This window comes from Cygnus atratus, chromosome 8 (genome assembly GCF_013377495.2).
Source record: "Cygnus atratus isolate AKBS03 ecotype Queensland, Australia chromosome 8, CAtr_DNAZoo_HiC_assembly, whole genome shotgun sequence".
NCBI lineage: Eukaryota > Metazoa > Chordata > Aves > Anseriformes > Anatidae > Cygnus > Cygnus atratus.
The window spans coordinates 7,010,333-7,026,567 of record NC_066369.1 but is presented as its reverse complement, the minus strand read 5'-3'; the positions used below and the strand labels follow the sequence as shown (position 1 = coordinate 7,026,567).

General features: G+C 33.5%; 1 protein-coding gene across 2 annotated transcripts in view; it reads right to left on the bottom strand.

Moving 5' to 3' along the window:
- Positions 1-16,235, bottom strand: part of DENND1B (DENN domain containing 1B) — a 159,299-nt gene that overhangs the window by 26,932 nt on the left and 116,132 nt on the right. For both annotated transcript variants that reach the window (XM_035537601.2, XM_035537603.2), the window contains 4 exons: positions 10,888-10,989; positions 4,777-4,867; positions 1,844-1,884; positions 914-982 (listed from right to left, as the gene is read on the bottom strand). In XM_035537601.2, the coding sequence (XP_035393494.1) occupies positions 914-982; positions 1,844-1,884; positions 4,777-4,867; positions 10,888-10,989 (303 nt within the window). The remainder of the gene's footprint in view (positions 1-913; positions 983-1,843; positions 1,885-4,776; positions 4,868-10,887; positions 10,990-16,235) is intronic.

Here is a 16,235-nt window from a genome sequence, read left to right as displayed (position 1 = left end):
TGCATCCAACTATTGAAACAGTTGGAAAAGCAAAAAGGAAGCTGAAAGTCTTTTCTCATACATTTAAAAATCTAACCTTAAAATACTTCCCATTTCATTTTAATCTCTTGCCTTTTTTTTTTCTTTCCATACCAGATAGTACCTTTTAATTTAACATGCTTTATTGGTTAGGCAGCGTTTTAAAACAAGATATTTAAAGTTCAAAGGTATAAGCATTAAATCTAGATAAACATGAGTATTCTGATATAATTTTTTAAACAGAAAATGACAAAAAAGACTGCTGCATGCATTTTTGATGCTCTACCACCTCTTTACAGTAGAGCAGCACTTAGTGCCAAAGAGAAATTCCATCTATGTAAGCCAGGAGTCCATTTTTCCTGCACGATCTTCTGAATAGAGAAGATTCTCTGCATCGTGTTAATACTATATATGACTACATACTGTAACACTATATTTAAAATTAAATGTAGATTTACAAAATATTTTAGATTCATGTTAACTTTGCAACGCATGAGTTGCTACCGGACCTTAGTGTAAATGAGAATTTCTATTTTCAGAATCCATATTTTGATCATGTCGTCATCATGTTAGGATTAATTTACAGCCGTGTATCAACCACCTAAATGATATTCAAATAAGCGTCCAGTGTGTATTATGATTGAAACAATAACAGTGCATTGACACTCTGAAAATATCTGTTGTTATGTACAAGCTATCTGGAAGACGCTGTTACCAATTCTATACCCTAGTGCTCTATGAGAAAACAAATGAAGCTAAAAGCATTCTGCAGGCGGAAGTGTTTTTCTGCAAAACTTTTGTAAAATACTTAGGTTTTTCAGTATTCAGGAAGAATCAGAGGTGGTAGGTAGTTATGACATTTTTACGTAATACTTATTTGATATAGATATCTTACAAATTTATATGCTGTTTTCACAGCCGGAGTGGCTTTGGTCATTGCTGTGTTGATCAGCGCACCACCTTTCTGCAATGTATAAAACATTTTATATTAGTAAGATTTATAACATAAGTCAAAAGTTAAGACAACAGCAAGGAAATCAACAGTGTGCCATAAAGAAATAACAATCTTAAATTGGTAAGAATAACCACAGCTGTGTTTCCTCCACAACCTACTTTCTGCAGATACACAAGGGTTACAGTATGTCATTATCATAGCTGACACATTTATCAATGCATTCTAACAGAATGATGTATCTTCATTCTTCATTCACTGTTACCATTTCAAAATCAATTCAGAAGTTCTGGCTATTTTTCATGTGCTCCTATCTTATATTATGTAACTCCGAAATACTTTGACCTGAAAGAAATAACTAATCACACAAGAATTCTGTTAATCTAAAATAATATATTTTACTAATCCTGCAGAATAACAAGGTTACTCCAAGGGTCTTCGGCTAGTCAAACTATACAAATCCATATTAACTATATTGCTGTTTACTAGAAGTGATAAACTTCATATCAAATTGTGCTGTCACAACTAATTCACAGTTACGGAACCCAATATGATAGGGAATGCATTGAAACTCTTAACTTCTGTATGTTTACAGAAGTACCTTGTGTGTTTTGGCATTTGTTTTGAGGATGGGACTTCTTTTCACCAAGAAAAAAAAAACACATAATTCTTGCATATACCAAAGATATGTTGTTTACTATAGAATATTCTTAAACTTTTCTTTGCAAATGAACAAACACTTACCATTACATACATACATATAATGAAGAGGACGAAGACTTAAAGAAAAGGCAGTCCAGGATATAGGTTTTTTTGTTTGTTTGTTTTCTTTTTCCTCAAAAATCAATTACTTAACCAACAAAACATATATACCTTCACTGTATGCATCCACTGCTGATAAGATCTTGAATTTCCTGAAATTAAAATGGAACATAAAACAAAATCAAACACACATTCAATATTTTAACAGTTTCAACCCTCCTTACAATTTGCATAAAAAGTTCTGTTAGAGGATTATTCATTAATCACAGATAGACATGATATTTAAAGATAAGAACATATATACACTAAGAAAAAAATGGTTCTCTTATTTAATATTTTCTGTTTTATTTGTAAATGTTTATCTCTTCACCACACGCTTTTTTTTTTAATTTTTTTTAATTCCAACTGAGGTACAAAGCAAAATTAAAAGTACAGTAACATAATGCTAAAAATTCTAAAAAAATAAAGTAAAATACACCAGCATGGAGGAAAGAACATATAAATGAACTTCATTCAAGCATAATGATCCCCCTGGGTAAACTTTCAAGTAAGACAATGATATGGACTGCAGATGGTACCATCCCAAGGAAAAAGAACTAGAGAAAAGCCCAGGGATTATGGCATCACCATGTCCTCATGTAGGAGAAATTATTGTAAAACGTTAACTGTATCTACTTTCCTTTTTTTATTCAATATTCACATATCATCTGGCCCATGCTGTCACTCTTTCCGTATCTGAGCTGTATCTTTCATGGCCCATGACTTAAACAATTACTTGAGATAGTACAAGAGACCACAGAAAATCACCAAGTTTTAACTGTCTAGTACTTGGGTAGAGACTTAAGAGAAGTCAATAAAAACAAAACAACAACAACAAAAGACCAGTATATATTCATTTACAGAAAGGCAATGCTAACATTGCATACCAAAGTTGAAACTCCTGACAAGAAAATGCAGACTCCTTGAAATAAACAATTATGAGAACAGGGGTTCAAAGGCTTTCACTTTTTCACTGTTTTCTTGTACTACTAGCAATGACACTAGTACCATTTAGGGAAATAAATCTTGACCAGCTAACTGGAAAAAAAAAAAAAAAAGATTTATAAAAAATAATGAAATCAACATTTTATTTTCCAATTTCCAGTTTGATTTTCTCAACTGGTTTAGTTATGATTGCATATGTGGGAAAATGTGAATTTAAAAAGATATTACTTAAAAAACATTTTCCATTTGATTTTGTACCTTTTAAATTATACTCTCTATACCATAGAATACATTCACTTGTTCATTTCACAGCTTACAGCTCACTTTCTGTGATGTTTCTGAATGCTAGGTTCCACCTACGTTTTTGTCTGTTTGTTTTTTTTTAACTTCGGACCATCCGATCAAGTGGATGGGATTTCACTCTGCAGAGACCACAGTTCTACTTCTTTAGTATCACAAAACACCACCTTCTATTGCATGCATATTGTTAGCCCTGCACTTCATAACGATAATGAGAAGGCAGTTATGTAAATATTGAATATGTGCTCTAAGCAATTTGTCCACAACCTAGCAATATACAGCTTGTCTGACTTGAAAAGTAAGCACACAGTGCAATCTAAGCAAGAATGATTCCTGAAGCCAAGCACCCCCTTGCAAGCATGGCCAGGTGAGATGTGGTTCACAAGCTGCCTGTGCATGGCCCAAAAGCAAACTTTATCTCAGTTCTAATGCAGTTTTATTGCAGCCTCTTGACCCCCTAACTGCAGTGAGCAAACGGACTCCAAATACTGACATCACCTATCTGAGTAATGGATGCTCAATGCCTAAAATCTGTTTACAGAGCAGCATAAGTTACACCGTAATGGCAGAAAAGAAGCAAATCTCTGTTTAACTTAACTGCACTTTAATCAAGAAAAAAAAAATTATGTGCCATTATGTGCCAGATCATAGCACAAGACACAGAGGGCAGGAGAAGGCACTGAAAATCTTTAACAGAAGGACTGATGTACTCTGAGTATAACAAAGGTATTCTGCAGAAGGTAAAGATGACTGCACCACTCCACAATTCCTCTGTGTGGGCCAAGTTCTCTCCTCTGTGAATATGCCCACATAAGGGCAGCCTTGTAAAGGATGTCCATCCAAACCTGCCATGTGCAACTTGGTGGATTTGTTCAAATCACAGAACCTCCGTTTGTTAAGGACACTTGTACTCTACTTTCAAGATTGACCATAAAATAGTACTTGTGCTGTGTCATGCACGTTGTGATCTAACACTTCGATAGCAAATAGGGTACCTTAAAAAGCAATATAGCAGATAGAGCATATAAATGTTTAACAGGAAACTATTCAATAATCCTGTAATAATCAGAAATGGATTCAGTACACACTCTTCTATATGGGTTAACTTTTAAGCTAACCAGCGTAAGAAGTGTTAAAACAACTGTCACGGAATACAACTGAGGGAAACAGCACAAGGAATAATACTTTATTTTTCTTTTTAATGTAGAGGGTATAATTTTCAACGTTCCTCCTAAGATGATAGACAAATGTTCAATTTATTTATTTATGAGTAACACACTTGCTAGAGTTAGTATTCATCTAAACAGTCAGGAAATCACTATTTTCTGCACTGCAGAAATAATTAGATGTAAAAAAAAAGTTAGGAGTATTTTTGAAAATGTTAACTATCTAGAAAAAAATCAGGAGCACAAATTTGAAGATTATTTTTAAATAGTTTGCATAGAATTTATCAAGCAATATAAACATGCAGATAACATACAATTAACATAGTGACATTTCATCACTTCTTGAAATCGAAGTATTATTTTACTGGATTAAAACAACGTATCTTCATTTAATATATTGACATAACTATATTCATACTAATACATGTCCTAGCAGTGATTTGTTGAAGGCTAAAACCTTTCCAAGAATGAATGGAAACACTGAAACAGTAAAAAGATGACTTCTAGAATGTATAGGATACCATAAGGACATCACCATGTTGAACAGTTCTCAGAGAAAAAGAATCAATGAGTACACACAAATTAGAACTGTACCTCCACAAAAGCCTCCTGCTGTAATTTCTTCTTCAAAAACATCGGAGAATCCCCTTCCTGCATTTAATTTTGATAGTCGACCATCAATAAACTGCAAAAAAAAGTCACACTTTGTTGGCCCTTCTATTTCTTTAGAGTGTTATAAGTTTAAGTGTATATGTTACAATGGAATTTGTATGTTCAAGATAACGTATGGCTTCAGGATAATATATTGCTTTTAGATGGATTTTGCAGCTACAAGCATAAGAAATATCTGAATATCAGACAAAAATATCACTGGCACTTCCTTTCAGAGCTTCTGCACTTTTTATGTATATTGAGTAAATTATATGTATTGTGCAAAATTTAATAATAAATTTGTAAAATTTTATAGCCAATGAACTTTCAAATCAGTTTGTTCACAAGTACTTTTGATGACTTTCAAGTTTTTCTTGATTTTCTCATTGCATAAAAATATTTTATTTCCTTGCAAATGCTAGCTCTGCATAATCATAATCAATAAAAGACATCTGAGAAATCCTTGATGTTCTGCTCCAAAGTCCTAAGGTTACTCCTTATCGTAAACAGAAAGCTATAAACAGACCTCCTTTTCTGTGTACACTTCAATGGGTCCAAAGTAAAACTTGTTGAAGTACACAGAACAGTTCCAGAACAGCTAGAAACATTTCACCCCGTGCAGTTCAAAGACACAATAGGCTATGATGTCTAATCAATTCCCATTAAAAGTTCAATATATATGTTTTACATTAGAAGTGACCCTATAAGGACAGTTAAGTGAGGGGAAATTGGAGCAAAACAGTCTATACTGAAACACCAGAGGATTGCTATGGCTTGGTTTCAGAAATGGTGGTAGCAGCAACTTGATTTTGATTGCCAGCACGTAAGCTAACTTGAAGGACCTTTCACTCCTGTGTATGGGAATATGACACACGAAAGGTCAAAACAAATTAAGGCATGATGCCAAGGCAGACACCTAAGATTCTCTCCACCCAACTGAGCACAGTTCAGGGTTTCCTCCATTGTATTTTTTAAGTTCTAACAGATCTGTTTGCCTTTCTTTAACCAGTAACAGTAATTTAGTTGCATCTACAGATGCATATTGCAATAGTCATGCTTATGCACAGGTTGCAGCTGCATGAGTATGTGGATTTACATCCACATAATGTGCGTATATAAAGACTGAAATTACTCAGATATGCCAGAAAGAGTCAAAATAAGATAACTAATGATTAAACCTCTCAGAAGAGATGCAAACATTCTTTTCAAGAATTAACAGGGTTCAAAGAACTACAAGCATATTTTTAAAGGTTTAAAAACCTTTCAAGAAGCAATCTCTCCTTTTTTATTTTGAAAAGGCTAACTCAAGTCTGAGAGATAAGTGAGAAAGCACTTTTCCAATTATACACAGTTCATCTTGTAGGAAGAAATATGAGTTATTCACTGGTACTAAACAGTACATAGGAACTGACCAAAATTAATTATTTGGTTATGTCATATATTACTACAGATTATCCAAACAATGTCAGTGACAATCTGATGCTTGTCAATGAGCAGACTAGTGACATGAAACAAATTACATTCTAAGAATACAAAAATTCCAGCAGGAATAATAAGGCAAGCACAAAGATAACCAGTCCTTTCTCTTTCTTGTCTAAATTCCTTTTTTTTCTCTTCATTTTCCTCCAAGTTGGCTTTTTTCCAAATATGCTGGGTTCATGGTCATACACCATGGGATCACTGGATTATTTCACAGTAAGAAGAGAGATAAGAGCATCTTTAGCTACTGCTGAGGGAAGGAGAGAAAAGAAGGAGAGAAAGCCTTGGAACAGAAAGGTGTTACTTCTTTGGGGAATGTTACGAATTCATTCCATACTATAAACTAACATAAGATTTATGGATACTCAACATTTGGTAAAATTCTATCAACAGCAGGCTGAGACACTGACTGAATTTTAGTTTTTAGAGGATTAATCCAATTGAGTATTTAATGTAAATACTGACAAACAGATCTGCTACCAAAAATATACTTGAATTATTTAAAGAAAGCGATAGTGGTACTAGCTGTATTAGTAATTATTACTTTTCAGTAAATTACAGTTATGAGTTGCATTTTAATCACTACATGAAACGAACAACAGCACTTGGAGTCATACATACACTGTATGGCTTTCTCTTCCTGTTTTTCAAAGCCATACACCCTTGGAAAATCAGGGCCTGTTAGTTCAAGTAATTCATTCTCTTATTTTTAGATCCAGAGACCCCCTGCTTAACTACCACTTTATTGAAAAAATAGTAACTCCAATGGTACTCTTGGTTTCTAGCTGACTAAAGATAGAACTACCATACCTAACTAATTTTGAATACTGAAAATAAAATATAGACCACATCCAATTAAGAACACCTTGTTGCATAGCTGCTAAAAAGTGGGGGCGATGGAGGAGAGATGATGTTTTGTGAGCTAAGCCCAATCCTTTATTTAGGCAGCAGTAAAAGTTACAAGTAAATTCACCAGTTATTAGGGACGAGAATTTGGTAGAAGCAATGAAAACATCTTACTTTCCACACAATAGCAGCTCAACACATTCGGAAAAAGAGAGCTCTCTCATGAAGCTTGCAAACGAAAATTGAAATTACTAGTGTTATTAATTTGCAAAGGCTTGTGATTCTTCACGTCCTAATCATGTAATCATTATTTATTTTTCTAGACAGCATTCCCTGGCATCTTAGAAACAAGTGCCAAAAACTGTTGCGGATTATTTTATTAATACAATTATATTGTTTAATGAAATAGTTTAACATCAGTTTTCATTGTAGTTCTAAGAATTAACTAATATTATCCCCGGACATTCAAAAGAAGTATTTGACACGTGGGATGCTAGTATTAATTGCTTAGATTTGAAGTTTGATATAAAGATCATCTACCATCAATGCTACCCTAATTAAAGGGAAGCCTTCCTAAAGCTCAGAATCAGATAATAAATGTACAACATACATAATAGTGTAAGTATCAAAGATGGGGGGTGGAGGGAAAAGATGTAACATAAGTATACAGAATGTTAAATCAGGAACGAAGAATATTTATTCTACAAAAAATAGTTATTTACTTCATATGAAAAAATAGAATGTGATTAAATATCCCTTATGTAAAATAAATATAACCACTTTTTTATTATTTTTTATTTTTTTTAATGAAATCTTTCTAGGGCAGAAGACAGCTTAAAAAACTACCAGGAAAATATGATAAAAAAGAAATTCAGATGTACCTATAGTTTTGATTCATATCAGGATATTTATTATAAATGACTTCTATGGATTCCTGGCATATGTATGTTTTGTATAAACACTTTGGTGTGTTCAGTTTCAGAGCAATGAAACAGTCTTTTTCAGCTTCCAACAATGCAAAAGCATCGACATCATTTAAAAGACATCTCTGTAAATTATGAGTCAGAGAATGGTTTGAGAAAAAGATCTCATTTAAGCTTCATAAAAGAGGCTAGGCATGCCCCCCTGCCAAAATACTCTGCTTCAATTCAGTAAAAACTATGATGCTGGAAAAGGAAACAAATATAAAAGGGCTAATAAGAATGAGATATGGAACTGGACATTCTAACAACCTAGAAATAAAACTCAAGTTAAAAAAAATCTCTGTCATATGATTATAAAGATACCAACAAAAACAAAAAATGTTAATAAATCTATTAAGGTAAAGGAAGCACAGTAGAAGCAACACTATCATTACTTAAAAAACAAAGATTGTAAGTGCTGGTTTGTCAGTTTGCTCTTAACAGTTTGATTAGGCTCTCAAACAGATTTGGAAGTGGAAAAATGGTAAATGGGAAAATGGAATGTTATAGCACATCGGTTATCAAAACACAGGTTCTCACAGATTCTTTGACAATTAATTTTCTAGATAAAGGAAATGCACATTATCTGTATGTAAGAAAAGCTTTGTGCCTCCACCTTAAAATATTAGTTAAGATCAATTAAAAGCTAAATACTTGAACAGTACCTGAACTTTAAGCCAGATGAAGACTTTCTCAAAAAGAAGGTAACAGCTTATAATAAAAGGGAAAGCATCAGACTGGAAGCATCACCAGTAATGGTATTTAAGGACAAGTGTTGGACTGATCCTATTTACAGGTTAGTTAATGATTTTCATACAAAAGACTGGTATGTGCTAACGCATGGACATCCTTGATAGAAAGTGCATCAAAATAATAATAGAAGGTAAAAATGGATGATGTTGAAGGTGAAAACACCCTGAATGGGAAGAACACACAAAGTAATTCCACAGTTTATTCCCACAGTGATTTGCTAGTATTTTGGTGAAGAGATACTCCCAACATCCAAAATGAAAAAGAGTGGTTAAATAAGAGGAACCAACAAGTTTTAAGGGGGGAGGGGGCAATTGGGGAGGGGAGATGAAAAACCTACAAAGTAAAAAAGAGGAGAGAGCAAAAAATTTTATAAAATGGCATAAAAGTGTATTTAAAATGCCCATTCTCTGCTTCTAAGAACTATTTCTTACTCAAACAATTACTCATTTTCAAGAACAGAATAAAATACAGTTTATTCTGTTGAATAAAACCTTGAAAACAGCTCATTTGTCACTGGGAAGAGCTGGAAAAGATGCAGCTGGGCTGAGCATTAGCTGAAGAAGTAGGAGTAACATTTCATAACAAACGAGAGAAATGAAAAAATGTTTACTACCAAACCACCACATCAACAAAATTGTTAGTATTTCCTAATCCTCTGTAATATATTATTTCCTTTAGTGGGAATAAAATTAAAAACAAGCTATAAACAAACTATAAACTGATTCTTTTTAAATGAACACACTAAAATGTAATGGGTAAGTTCAGAGCCATACTGACAAGCCCATTTATTTCACTGGAGTTAAACCTTTTTGTTACAGCTGAAGATAGTGCTACAGCAGCTTGACAATGATTTACAAACTTCCCTTGTAAGCAGCTTTCTGTTAAGAAAGTTTCATGCTAGCTTACAGGCCTAAGATATGCAAAGTGTAAACACAGTTTACTACTTCTTCCCATTTCAGTCATATGTACTAGATATTAGAAAAAGTTTCAGATTTTTCACGGTAAAAGTAAAGGAGCCCACTTCTATGATCTGTATTTCTTTAACTTTTATACAAGTAGAAAAAGCATTTTCACAGGACTTCTACAAATTATCATCCTTACATAAATCTTTACTTTAGACATTAGCCTCTGATTAACACCAAATGTTTTTTGAAAATTAGAAGATTCTATATACTGTGAATTTCCCTTATCTATTATGGCAGTATATCTTCTTCAAAGAAGTCCACCAGATTAGTTAAACACGAACTCCCATACCTCAATCATTCCAGATACTTGCAAGTAAATAACTACTTTGAGTCTTTCAGATTTCCCTCGATTTTTCACAAACCTAATAATAGGTTTCTTGATACCTTTTTGATGCAATGAGATCATGTAATGCAAAGGAGGAAAAAGATTTACAGAATAAAATGAAAGAAAAAATGATTTCAAAGACTGTGATAAAACCATTACTGAGCTGTGCAAGGCATTCAACAACTTGCTCTCTGTTAGTTCTAAATCTGTATTAACAGATTAGCTAGAATATCCTTCAGGCTGCCCCTGTGGCTCAGGTTTGTAACATTCTCTGTGTGCATACTTCAGAAGTCCTAGCAATGAAAACTACTATTACAGTATGAATCCAGTTTTTTAAATAAAATGCTGCTGAAGTCCAATTTAAGCAAGCACTGTGTTGTTTAGGTTTTTTGATCATGATCCAAGAGAGATGAAAATGAAGTTCCCCCATCAAGCTGGGAGATCCATGATTTTTCTTGTTTAGATGAGTTGCTGACTGGTACTGCAGAGATGTTGCATTGGCTCTGCAGCCTGGTGTTATTTTTAGTTTTCTTTTTTTTTTTTCCCAATTCTTTTTCATTATAACTGAAGTTTTAAAAATAGAATAACAGACAGATGACTGACTGTACACAAATACTTGTATTTTATCTCAGAGTTTCATAAGCTGACAGAAAGGAAAACATATTTAAATATGGATATGTTTCAAAAGAAACTAATTAAATATAGGTCATTCACCCTCTCATACCTGTTTAAACAGTTGAAGATTAACAGCAGTTTCCAGGAACTGTTTAGTAGTACTGGAACGATGCTTCACAAAACTATTCTCACAGAAAGTTATAGGTTCTCCCTAAAACAATTTAAATGGAAAAAGTTAGTTAGTAACTACAGTATATGAAAGTGTTAATTTATTTAACATTCCCCATTATAAATTTCTCAATAGCCAATACATACAAAAAATTCCCTTTCGAGCAATCTTGAAAAACATGCATCAAACATAAACACAGAAAATAACAAAATTTTCATACATTTTAAATAGTTCTCAAAATACATGTTGCAGTTGAACCTCTGGTTTATGAAGCTTTAACATCAGCCTACAAAAAACACTTTGCAAGGAAAAAGTAAGTGGTTTACAGATGGTTCATGTTACCTCTATCGCACTCTTCATTAAACATTTCAAGGAAGTGGTTCAAAGTTTAAGGGATAGCAGGTCCTCTACTTCAAATAATTCAACATGCATTACTCTGATTCAGTGGCACACAAAATAATCAATACTAAACAAAAAATCTAATTCAATCAAAAATAGGAATCTGTCAAATTATTTTTGAATTCTACCAGAATCCGAGAAGATTGACAAATACGCTACCGATTTAACAAGAAATTATTGAAACAAACATAAATTTTGACATATTTTTTTTCCACAACACCAAAAACTACAAACTTTTTGGAACATTGTTATGGAAAAAGTCTGAACAGATCAGATTAACATTTATTACAATAATATATTTGCCCAACATGGCAAAAGCACACAGCTTATAGTTTATCAAAAACCCACATCAAAACATTTGGATGATGAAAATATGAAACAAGATGAACAATGAACAAAAAAATGAACAAGATGAAACAATTGAAAATAAAGTCTTTGTTGAAAATCTTACTACTGAAAACAAGCCTCATTTAAAAAAAATAAAGATTTATAAATCATCAGATTGGATTCTATGTTATCCATTAGTTTCTTTTATAATTTGCTGTATTCAGTGTGCACAGACCACTGGAAATTACTGATGGGCATTCTCTCAAATTGTTATTCTTGTCATTACTTTGTGATAAATATTTGAAGCTGTTAGATTTAACTGAATAAATAATACATACATTAAAAAGTTTGTGCAGTTCATGACAGACATGAACTGATTCCATTATAAAGCCAAAAGGCCTCCCATCCAAGTATACAAAACAGAGTCATCAGGTTAGAAACAATTAACCAAAGGTCTTTAAGACAGAAAAACTGGAATCCAACTAAATTCCACATCTAAATCTACCTCTAGGATATTTTACTACCAAAAAACTAAACACCCACAACAGAGTAAGACACCTCAGCCACTCAAAAGAAAGATCAAAGACACCTCCTATATTGATCTTCATGATAATAAAACAGGAATCTTGTCAGACTCCAACTGTTGTCCACTTTGAAGACAAATTTATTTGTGCCCATTGACCACCATTGCTTTCCACTCTATACCCTGGTTAACTTTAACCGCACATGCTACATCATGCATTTTCCTGTCTTTCTGGCTTACTGTGCCCTTCTATGCTTCTAGAATATCACTACATATTTTCTGCATGTGACCTATGTGAGTTTGGTGGGATAGCTCTAAATCACTTTCCACTGCTTTTTACACCTTGCATTGTGTTTTTTAATTGGTTCAAGTAAGATCCAATGAAATGTCAAAGCAAAACCACTGTCATGTCATTTTAAAATCCTATTCTGATATTATCAAAAGCTTTACTCTTTCTAATTTTTCATGGGCATCTCCATGTATCAAAAATTTGATTTCAGCTATCTTACCACAATACTAAATTCAAAGTACCTAAAAAGCAAATAGAAGTCTAATCCTACTCAGCAAAGCACTTAAGTTCCTGCTTAACTTGTTTTTAAGTTTTATGGTCTGACTTCTTTATGGAATCCCTGGTTTTAGAAAAGAATTCTCCAAGGAAGAGTTAAAAGCTATACATTTACGTAACACACTCCTTCCCCTTTCTCAGGGTTGCTGGAATGCTGTGATATGCAAAACCATCTCAATACAGTATATGGATCAAGTCTCCAGGACAAGCATACAAGTTTTTCCACTTACTGCTTATCCAGAGATAACTGGTGAACACTGTACACATGCAGGACATGCTGCATCTGCCAAAGAGCTTGAAATGTTTGTGGTACTTTAAATAGCACTGCCTTGCTGACCCACTTTGCATTAGCTGATCTTGAGCTCCTAAAGACTCTTGTCTTACGAAGATGACCTCAAGCTACTTAGCAAATTCAAAGTGCATCAAAACAAATGAAACAGTCTCCAGTGAAATATGGTGGTACAAGACGTGGTGTTCCTGAGGGCAGACTCTCTTCTCAGTTCAGTCGTTCTTCCAAAAAATTTCAAGACAGCAAATGAGAAAAAAAATCCATATTTATATATTTCTTTACATGACAAACAATTTCTGAAAATACAGAGGCTACGTGGGAGTGCAAAACTGACTAGATGATGGCTCCCAACACACTATGGAACCTTAAATTTAGGACCAAAGAGTGAAAATAATATCATTATCAAGATACACGCCTTAGAATAATAAAAACCAAGCGAAGTCTCCACTGCCAGTTTCCCAAATGTCTTGGGAAAGATGAAAGACAGAAAGAAGAGCTTATCTCCCAGTAAAAGAGCAAACAGAGACTCTTGCTCTCCGTTTCACAACAGCCTAGGAAGAGAGCACAATCAGACAGTTCTACTTGATGGCACCTCTCCTGCCTGAGCCATGTAGCAGAATGCCAGGAAATGGTAGTTCAACACACATTTGTGGTGCATGGCTGTATTATTTTCCCAAATATTTTTCTTTATTACTGGGTGCTTCAGATATTTACTAAGTACACATGCGTTGGTGCATCTGTTGCCTTATCAGTAAAGTTCAGAAACCGAATAACCAAAGCTATTCCATAACTGAGAATGTATTTAGATCTATAAAGGGTTCACGTCCCAAAGCCATCCATGCTATTTTAACCTACTGATAGAAAGTTTGCTTTAAAAATTTGAGTGAGCTTAAAGCTTCCACCTATTCAGCACATGAAAGTAAGAAAAAAGTAAAGAAAGTAAGAAACCTGTAGAAATTCCAGACTGTTTTCTGAGTATCTGCTGTAACTACTGAAATTCCATTAAATAACACAGTTAACTTCTCTTGCTTTAATTTGCTCCATACTCTGAGCAACAAAATTGCTTTCCAAATAAAACTTTAACAAATCTTCAAGATTATTACTGTAAACATTAGGGATTTTGGAGTATTATTTTAAAATGAAAATATTTATTCAAATAAACAAAAATAGGTTTTGGACATAAAGCTTGTAACATTCTTGTTTCTGCAAATACAGCTGGGTACCTTTAGAAACGCTGAGTTTTGGAGGAATCCTCCACTGATATTTAACTACTACACCATCAAATGGCCCTTTCCGTATTGATCTACAATGTACTTTCAAAACAAGTTCGATCAAAACCCAGTAGGGACTCTATACTGAAAAGTAGACAGCTAATACTCAGACCAAACAATCCATGCCCAAACAAGATATCTGTCCTTTCAACAACAGTTGCTATAGAATTTTCCTCCCCTTTCATAGCTTGCCACACGCAGCAGGCGTTTTTCACTCTAAGCTACACTCACAGTTTAAACAAGCTATTTATGCGGACCTCAAACAGGAAAACAGAGCTAAAACAGTGCAGTATTTTTAAAACAAAAAGTAATCTTGATTAGAAGGTATGCTTAACTTTAAAAAGGAGAGTGAACATTCTAATTATTTCAGAAAACATTCATATCTTTCTAGCATGAAATGACTTGCATTAACTATTTGTACTATTGCTATAATTAGTACAGTTTCATATGGTAGTTCTTGCTTATTACAAAAAAGAGCATAAGGTAGGTATAACTTCCTTTGTATTGCGTCATTTATCAAAAAAATAAAAGCTTTAATCACCATGACTTATTTATATCAACATTCTTATTTTTACATGGAAATTCCTCTGTTTAAAAGCAAGGAAATAAAAAGATGAAATTTCAGCTGTTGGCCTGAAATACAAAGATAAACGTCCAGGGAATAAGAGTATGACTTAAATACTCATTCTACTTAGAAATGTCCCATTTAAAATTGCAAACAAATTACTCCAAAATTTGCACATTTCTTGCTATCTACCTAATCAACAATTCAGATGAGCTGATAGTTTTTGCAGTCACAATTAAACCCTACTAACACTGCTATTAACTTCTATATTCAATAACAGACCAATACAGTCCTTAATGCAAATTTGGCTTTTAACACATAAAATAAAGTTCTTATGGAAGTGACAATAAAGAGGCATAACAGATATTACACAGGATGGCTCTGTATTTAAACTCAAACTATGTTCTGGCATTTTAATACTCTTCCTTCTGTTTCTGCACCCTACTGTACTTTTTATGCCTAACTCTGGCAGAATAGACAAACAAATCATGTCCATTTCAAGACACTTGTCCTCAAAAGGTTTCATTCTGAAAAGTACAAGCAATCATTGCTTCCGCATTTCCAGGCATTCAGGTAGATTCTTAATCTTAAGATATCTTTTTTTTTTCTATAATATAACATTTAATTGCATTATTTTGCTTTCTTGCAAATTGAATACAATACCTGGATCTGTTGGAGCACTGATGTCATTAGTTTAAAAAGTGTCCGTACTGGCCCAAACCACTCCAGTTAGCATTTAATTAAAGTGAGGTCTGACAGGTTGTGCTATCTCCAAGGTGGAAGCTTACCCATCCCCCTGGTGTGCTGATCAGACTATAAACTCCTGCTGCCGAGAATTCCAAACCATGCCATTAGCCTTTGCTCTTCATTTCTTAATTTCTGATGATTGATGTTACAATTATCATAACTTAAACCAAAGTTATCCCAGTTTATTTCTTTTGGTTCAACATCAGTAACATCAAGAGCTTTCATGAATTTTTCCCCAAAAGAGGAGGTGATTTTTTTTCCAATGACTATTTTTTGCTAGCTAATTCTTGAAGAAAAGCCAGTTCTTCAGAAGTAGAAAATAACTTATTGTTTCTTATATTCTACAGTCTTTCAATAGACATGTCTTAAAGAAATAAGATTTGTTTATTTGAAATACATTCGAAACGTATTTGTCTTGTCATGATGGATTTTATTTTAATTTTTAATCAGACCTACATTTCCTCCTGGTGTTTGCTACCACATTCCCTGCTTTGTTCATTTTCCCAATGTTAAAATTAATCTCTATTATGGTGAATACTTTTACACTCATTATTATTTTTCTTCTCCTTCCCCAGTCTCTCACCTACCCTTCCATCTCTAGA